The 8938-nt window shown below is 47.7% G+C and overlaps 1 protein-coding gene across 1 annotated transcript; it reads left to right on the top strand.

Moving 5' to 3' along the window:
• Nucleotides 1–6: 6 nt before the first annotated feature.
• On the top strand, nt 7–8915 carry mtmr12 (myotubularin related protein 12). The gene is made up of 10 exons (XM_030370196.1): nt 7–253; nt 1208–1265; nt 1796–1935; nt 3812–3884; nt 4196–4332; nt 4719–4809; nt 5380–5503; nt 5609–5684; nt 8327–8430; nt 8703–8915. Exons 1-10 carry the CDS (start codon nt 185–187, stop codon nt 8845–8847), a joined length of 1017 nt encoding a protein of 338 aa, XP_030226056.1. The 5' UTR covers nt 7–184; the 3' UTR covers nt 8848–8915.
• The last annotated feature ends 23 nt before the right edge of the window (nt 8916–8938 follow it).

Genomic DNA, 8938 nt, shown 5'->3' with positions numbered 1-8938 from the left:
ATGGCAGCGCTGGGTGATTCGACAGGGGCGTAGCCAGCCAATCGCAGCGCTGGGTCAGGGAACGGCGGCGGCCCCGGAAGTTCAGTCCGGGTGTCAGAAGGTTTTCCTCTTTCTCTTCGGGTTCTTCGGGTTCTTTACGATCTTCGGGTTCCTCACGTTGTTCGGGTTCGGTGGGAGGACCAACATGTCTGCGCTGGGCGCTGCCTGCGGGAAGGGGGCCAAAGCTTCCTTCGTTTCATACGTCATCCCGGAGGTCAGTCAAACATCACGTCTCAGCTTCCGGGCCTCAGACACAAATGTGTTATCACAACCTAGACCACATTAACATGTGTTAGAGCACACTGACATGTGTTATCACAACATAGACCACATTAACATGTGTTAGAGCACACTGACATGTGTTATCACAACATAGACTACATTAACATGTGTTAGAGCACACTGACATGTGTTATCACAACATAGACTACATTAACATGTGTTAGAGCACACTGATATTGGTTATCACAACATAGACCACATTAACCTGCGTTAGAGCACGGTGCCATGTGTTGGAGCACACTAACATTATCACAACCTAGACCACATTAACATGTGTTAGAGCACACTGACATGTGTTATCACAACATAGACCACATTAACATGTGTTAGAGCACACTGACGTGTTATCACAACATAGACCACATTAACATGTGTTAGAGCACACTGACATGTGTTATCACAACATAGACTACATTAACATGTGTTAGAGCACACTGACATTGGTTATCACAACATAGACCACATTAACCTGCGTTAGAGCACGGTGCTATGTGTTGGAGCACACTAACATTATCACAACCTAGAGCACACTAACACGTGTTACAACACACTAACATGTGCTAACAGTTGGTGGGAATGAGCTGATGTGCTTTATTGTATAGGACTGTATATAGACTTCAGTAGGACACCTTAACGGGTGTCATTTCAGGGCTCACACGAGTCCATTCAGCTGTCAGTCATTACTTTCACTTTACTGTCTGATTGTTCCTCTTTATTGCAGGATTATTAACGATGTTCTTCACACTTACACCTATTCAAAGTGTATTTCAGAGGCAATCTGTTTATTTATGTCAATAGTAGGGACTCTACTCCATAAAGCTGCTCATCACTCATTAAATATGGACAGAATGAGTTGGAGGTGATTTATGTGTTGTTTGTGTTTCAGGAAATCAAAGCAGAGAAAGACTTTGGCAAGCAGGACAAACCGCCGAACCTCCTGCCAGGTGAACGCAGCACTTCATCACCACTGACCTAACCACTAACGCTCACTCCAGGGTCTCATGGAAACAAGCTCCTTTCTTGTTCTACACACCTGGGCTGTCTTGGGTGGTGTTGGGTGGTGTAACGTGTGTTGTGTAGGAGAGGTGGTGTTGGGTGGTGTAGTGTAACATGTGTTGGGTGGTGCTATTGTGTAAAGTTTGTGTTGTGAAGGGGAGATAGTGTATTGTAACGGGTGTGTTGGGTGGTGTTATTGTGTAACGTGTGCGTGTGCGTAGGGGAGGTGGTGTTAATGTGTAACGTGTGTGTGTGTAGGGGAGGTGGTGCTATTGTGTAATGTGTGTGTGTGTGTGTGTGTAGGGGAGGTGGTGTTAATGTGTAACGTGTGTGTAGGGGTGGTGGTGGGTGATGTTATTGCGTAATGTGTGTTGGGTGGTGTTATTGTGTAACGTGTGTGTGTGTGTGTGTGTAGGGGAGGTGGTGTTGGGTGGTGTTATTGTGTAACGTGTGTGTGTGTGTGTGTGTGTGTGTGTAGGGGAGGTGGTGTTCTGCGGAGCCTCCAAGGTGCTGCGCTACAGGCAGGATGATGTGTCCCAGCGCGGGTTGTTCGGGACGCTCGTCTGCACCAACTTCCGCCTGGCGTTCGTCAGCGACCAGGACCCAAGCGAGGAGCTGGTGAGGACCTGCAGCTTCTAGAAACAGTTCTACAGCTTCTAGAAACAGTTCTACAGCTTACACTGCAGCTTCTAGAAACAGTTCTACAGCTTACACTACAGCTTCTAGAAACAGTTCTACAGCTTACACTGCAGCTTCTAGAAACAGTTCTACAGCTTACACTGCAGCTTCTAGAAACAGTTCTACAGCTTACACTGCAGCTTCTGGAAACAGTTCTACAGCCTACACTGCAGCTTCTAGAAACAGTTCTACAGCTTACACTGCAGCTTCTAGAAACAGTTCTACAGCTTACACTGCAACTTCTAGAAACAGTTCTACAGCTTACACTGCAGCTTCTAGAAACAGTTCTACAGCCTACACTGCAGCTTCTAGAAACAGTTCTACAGCTTACACTGCAGCTTCTAGAAACAGTTCTACAGCTTCTAGAAACAGTTCTACAGCTTACACTGCAGCTTCTAGAAACAGTTCTACAGCTTACACTGCAGCTTCTAGAAGCAGTTCTACAGCTTCTAGAAACAGTTCTACAGCTTACACTGCAGCTTCTAGAAACAGTTCTACAGCTTACACTGCAGCTTCTAGAAACAGTTCTACAGCTTCTAGAAACAGTTCTACAGCTTACACTGCAGCTTCTAGAAACAGTTCTACAGCCTACACTGCAGCTTCTAGAAACAGTTCTACAGCTTACACTGCAGCTTCTAGAAACAGTTCTACAGCTTCTAGAAACAGTTCTACAGCTTACACTGCAGCTTCTAGAAACAGTTCTACAGCTTACACTGCAGCTTCTAGAAACAGTTCTACAGCCTACACTGCAGCTTCTAGAAACAGTTCTACAGCTTACACTGCAGCTTCTAGAAACAGTTCTACAGCTTCTAGAAACAGTTCTACAGCTTACACTGCAGCTTCTAGAAACAGTTCTACAGCTTCTAGAAACAGTTCTACAGCTTACACTGCAGCTTCTAGAAACAGTTCTACAGCTTCTAGAAACAGTTCTACAGCTTACACTGCAGCTTCTGGAAACAGTTCTACAGCTTACACTGCAGCTTCTAGAAACAGTTCTACAGCTTCTAGAAACAGTTCTACAGCTTACACTGCAGCTTCTAGAAACAGTTCTACAGCTTACACTGCAGCTTCTAGAAACAGTTCTACAGCTTCTAGAAACAGTTCTACAGCTTACACTGCAGCTTCTAGAAACAGTTCTACAGCTTCTAGAAACAGTTCTACAGCTTACACTGCAGCTTCTAGAAACAGTTCTACAGCTTACATTGCAGCTTCTAGAAACAGTTCTACAGCATCTAGAAACAGTTCTACAGCTTACACTGCAACTTCTAGAAACAGTTCTACAGCATCTAGAAACAGTTCTACAGCTTACATTGCAGCTTCTAGAAACAGTTCTACAGCATCTAGAAACAGTTCTACAGCCTACACTGCAGCTTCTAGAAACAGTTCTACAGCCTACACTGCAGCTTCTAGAAACAGGCCTGCTACGTAGCTCTCTTTGTGATGGAGACCAGTGAAGTGTTGAACGGCGAGCAGGTGGCCGCGTTGGAGGAACCGTCCACCCTCGGGGGGGGGGGGGGGGTTCTCCTTGAGGTGACCCCTCTGGTCCTCAGGACACGAGCAGGACAGGCTGACTCTTCTCCTGAGGGTGGTCCGATAGTCCTCTATCTGCCCTGAGGACGGGCGACGGCGTAGACCCTCCTCCCATGATGAAGCATCAATCAGACCCTCGTTACCATGAAGTGATATTCAGCCCCAGCACAGTGACCCCATCTCCTATTATATCCCTAGCATCTCCTAGTGGAGAACGGCTCAAGAGATGTGTTGAGAGAGCTTCTAGAGACAGGTGGTGGTACTCAGCTGATATCTCCTCCTGCAGGAGAACCTCTTCAGGAACAAAATGTACGGAGAGGACGACATTCCTCTGGCCTGTGTGGACAACATCTATGGAGGTAGGGCTGATCCTCAGGGGTCTCCTACCGCGCCTGTCTCTCCCTCAACCTGTCTCTCTGTAGTCAACCTGTCTATGTAGTCAACATGTCTCTCTGTAGTCAACCTGTCTCTGTAGTCAACCTGTATCTCTCTCAACCTGTCTCTGTAGTCAACCTGTCTCTCTCAACCTGTCTCTCTGTAGTCAACCTGTCGCTCTGTAGTCAACCTGTCTCTCTCTCAACCTGTCTCTCTGTAGTCAACCTGTCTCTCTCTCAACCTGTCTCTCTGTAGTAACCTGTCTGTTTGTAGTAACCTGTCCCTCTGCTTCCAGTGTATGAAGACAAGAGGAAGTTGATCACCGGAGGAATGGTGAAGAATAAGATTCCCTCTAAACTCGTGATCCACTGCAAAGACCTGCGCGTGTTTCAGTTCACTCTGACCTACTGCCTGGGAGAGGAGGCCAAGAGGGTATGACCACCACTACAATATACAGTATTACTACATATACTACTACAGTATTACTACATATACTACCACCTACTGCCTGGGAGAGGAGGCCAAGAGGGTATGACCACCACTACAATATACAGTATTATTACATATACTACTACAGTATTACTACATATACTACCACCTACTGCCTGGGAGAGGAGGCCAAGAGGGTATGACCACCACTACAATATACAGTATTACTACATATACTACTACAGTATTACTACATATACTACCACCTACTGCCTGGGAGAGGAGGCCAAGAGGGTGGGCCTGCTAGATACTACTACATTCTGAGACAGATAGATAGTGATCTTGTGTGTGAGTGTTAAACAGCTCGTGTGTTTCTGTGCGTCCCGTAGATCTTCCAGGGCATCACCCACCACTGCCTGGAGCCGAAGTCTCTGAGGAACCTGTTTGCCTTCTCCTTCTGTGAGCTCAACAGTTTCCCCGGTGGGTGAGAGCTCTCCTCTGGGCGTCTGGAGCGGGGTCCCTGGTCCCAGGAGAAGGGCTCCGGGTCTCTGGTCTCAGCTCCCGGGTCCCGGGTCCCGGATCAGGAGTCACAGCAGCACCCTGTGACCCTCCATGGTCAGAGAGAGGAGTCACAGCAGCACCCTGTGACCCTCCATGGTCAGAGAGAGGAGTCACAGCAGCACCCTGTGACCCTCCATGGTCAGAGAGAGGAGTCACAGCAGCACCCTGTGACCCTCCATGGTCAGAGAGAGGAGTCACAGCAGCACCCTGTGACCCTCCATGGTCAGAGAGAGGAGAGAGGAGGGGTTGTGATGAGGAGGTGTCTTGATGAGGAGGTGTCGTGATGAGGAGGTGTCTTGATGAGGAGGTGTCTTGATGAGGAGGTGTTATGATGAGGAGGTGTCTTGATGAGGAGGTGTTATGAGGAGGTGTCTTGATGAGGATATGTTTTGATGAGGAGGTGTTTTGTTGAGGAGGTGTCTTGACGAGGAGGTGTCTTGACGAGGAGGTGTCTTGATGAGGAGGTGTTTTGTTGATGTTTTGTCTCAGAGATGAAGAGGCAGCAGAAGACGCTGATGTTTGAGGTTCTGGACGACTGGGCCCAGGACATGAACCGCCTCAGGGGAGCCTGCCGATTGGTCGATGAGAACGCAGAGTTTGGCCTGTCACCCAGGTGAGAATCATAAACATGAGCCTCAATCATATTACAGCCATTATTATAATAGAAGGATAACTATCTTCCAAGATGATGATGAAGGTTCAATACTGTCCCCTGCAGCCTGCCTCAGTTCTTCATCGTTCCTTCAAACGTCTCGGAGGCTGACCTCAACCCCTTCCAGGGCCACGGGCTTCCAGTAAGACCTGCTTATCATTAACTTATGTTATAATTAACGGTTAGCTATGTAGTTATTAACCTATGCTGTGTTCCAATATCCATACTGCCATGAGTACACTTAAACGTAGTACACTATCAGTCCCGCTTTGAACGGTGAACTCTTTACGCCTAGCAGCTATAAAAAGCTATAAAAACTACAAAATTACTCTATTAATGCAGGCTATATGGAAAATGCGCCGACGTTGGCTCAGCCTGGCTCCGCCCTCTTCCGCTACGTAGCTAAGATGGCTGCCGTTGAGTACGAAAAGTGTCCATCGATCCACACTTCGCGGTTTGACCGTTTTGAGTACACCATCCGGGTCCTTTCAGTACACTTATTTTCGCCCGATCTGAATCGGGACGCCCTACGTACTCAAACTAAGGCTAGTAAGTACGGATAGTATGGACATTGGAACACAGCACTAGTGTTCGTAAGTTGTTCAGTATCTATTAACTAACTGTTTAGTTAGGTAATAATTAACTTAAAGGTTGGGTAGGTGATTCCCTTTTTTGGCCATTTTTGCTAAATTACTTGAAATCCTTATCTTAACCTGCTTACAGCCACTGAGTTAGAAGTACTGACATGAAAATTAAACAAGTCAATCATCTGTGGAACGGGCAGGGCTCAAAAAACTCCAGCCAATCATTTCCATTGCCACCGAGTTGCATTGGACAGTAAGTACGTCAATCAAACGGTCGTACTGCACTCCCCCGCGCCCCGCGCGCGCAGTACTCGTGACCCAGAGCTCGTGACCCAGAGCAAGCTCCTGTTTGTTGTTATCCTGCGGTAGCTACTGGAACTAGTTAATCCACAATTGGACCTAGCAGTAGAAGACAATTTCCATGGCAGACAAGACGCCACCATCCCCACCACCACCACCACCACCAGCAAAGAGAAGGAAAACTCTTTTTCAGAGAGTAATTGATAATAAAAACGCTGAAAGAGAAAAACTGAAATCAAGAATAATCCTAGGCGCTGCTTTCGAACGTTGGCGGCAACTGAAGGACGAGAAGGGTCTAAAAACCGATGCTTGTGTGGCAGTTGACCTAGTTTCAAAGTTTATACCGTTTATACTCGGTAATACCGGTGTGGAGACGAGTGTATTACTCGGTGTGAAAATGTCCACACCGTGGCAACCCTAGTGAAAACCAGGACTTCCAATACAATTATATGAAACAAACATACATTTTCTAAAAATAGATTTATGTGACCGTTTAATGTTTATAACATCTGGTGCAACCATAGCAGCGAGAACGTATTCTCAGCAGGGGGTGCTGGGAAAAAAATAACTCAGCCTGCACTAGACTCGCAACTCGTTACATTGATAAAAAAGATGTATAGCAGCGCAGCTCAATTACACCACTGCATGCGCGCACAGTTGAAAATCGATCGTTCACATCCAGCTGCTCACAGAACAAGTTTAGCGCACCACCGCTACCCTCACACTTTTTCACATAACCTTTTTTCAGCACTAGGTCATATGAGCATTAAATAAATGCTGCGTCTCAAAATGCCTTGGACAGCGCGAGGATGACTCGCTTTGCCACGGGCCGAAACAGTGCGGAGCGACCACAGCCAGAGCGAACACAGCGGGGCAGAGGAGTGTCAGGAATAGTCTTTGGTGTACACATCAGTACGGCCTATTTGCACTACTGTTTAGTGGCTTTGCAGTGTTTTATTCGATGCCTTTTTATTTTCGTATATTATTTCAATGAATACAATTTTTTTATTCATAAAAACCGGATCTGGTCTTCAAATCTTTTTCCAAATATAGGTCGTCTTACAATGGGGTTTGTGTTTATATTCGGACCAATACGGTACAGCGGGCGCTCACATGACGTTAAGCATTTCCTGGTGTATAATGTGACGCTTCAGAACCTAAAATCCCGTTTCTCCCCGTTGACACGACAACACATAACCGGCGTTTTCAGAAATCTCTACTTTGGCCGGAGTTTTTAGAAATGATCGTTTTCTGTGATAAGACAGGGCCTCGGACAGGGGGTGTTGCAGCACCCCCAGCACCCCTACTTCCCGCGGTACTGGGTGCAACTTACAGCTGAATGTAGTGCCATGTTGTTAAACGAAAACCTACGCTAGCCTGGCTCGCTCTCGCGCATCTCTGTTCGCGCTCGTGCATGATTGCGCGTCCAGGTACTTGGAATGGGTGGAGTCAGAGTCAGCGTTGAAGGAGAGGGGGTAGGACCATTTGAGTTGTGTATTTTCAAAATCTGCTGGCGTTTCGCAAATCACCTACCCAACCTTTAAGCTTTGTGGGTCTTCCACTAAACCCGGGTAAGCTGCTGGCCGACAGCGGGACAGTGTGGTCAGGTTCTCCTGAGAACCCTTCAGCGTTCTGTGGCTGTGGTTCTCCTGAGGAACCCTTCAGCGTTCTGTAGCTGTGGTTCTCCTGAGAACCCTTCAGCGTTCTGTAGCTGTGGTTCTCCTGAGGAACCCTTCAGCGTTCTGTAGCTGTGGTTCTCCTGAGAACCCTTCAGCGTTCTGCAGCTGTGGTCAGGGGACGGTTCTTGTTGGGGAACCAGATGGTTCTGTTGGTTCCAGATGTGGTTCTGTTGGTTCCAGATGTGGTTCTATTGGTTCCAGATGTGGTTCTGTGATTCCAGATGTGGTGCTGGTCCCACCCCAGCGGCTGCGCTCTCTTCAAGACCTCCGCTCTGCCCGCCGCAGTCCTGCAGGAGGACCCAGTCGCACAGGCCTACATGGAGAAGTAAGCCCTACCACTAACCCTACCACAACCCCACACTAACCCCACACTAACCCCACACTAACCCCACACTAACCTCCCCACAGCCAGGTCATAGTCCTGCCTCGTTCATGTTGTTGATCTGGAGCAGCTCCGGTCGCCATAAGGACTCTCGCCGTGGGTGGGTTGTTATTGAGGTGCTCATATGTTGTCATGGATACAGCATGTGAGACAGGAAGTCGTCAGGAAGGAAGTGGCAGTAACGTCCTGTCGTGTCCCAATGCTTTTTTGTGCAGGATGCTGACCGCGGTGGCTCATAACTACCTGTTCTCGGTGAAGACGGAGGACCTCTCGGACACCCTGCCCTCCGTCACCGATATCCAGCTCGCCTACAACAAGTTCAAACACTTCTTCCTCATTGGTCAGTGGGATAGCCAATAGAACGCATGCGTCTTTTAGCCAACGCTTGGAGTGAGAAGAGTCAGAGCAAGTTTCTGCACTACAATAGAAACCAGTCAACCAGTGCAGCCCT

Source organism: Gadus morhua, chromosome 11, assembly GCF_902167405.1.
Source record: "Gadus morhua chromosome 11, gadMor3.0, whole genome shotgun sequence".
In the NCBI taxonomy this organism is placed as follows: domain Eukaryota; kingdom Metazoa; phylum Chordata; class Actinopteri; order Gadiformes; family Gadidae; genus Gadus; species Gadus morhua.
This window is presented reverse-complemented; position numbering and strand designations above follow the sequence as displayed.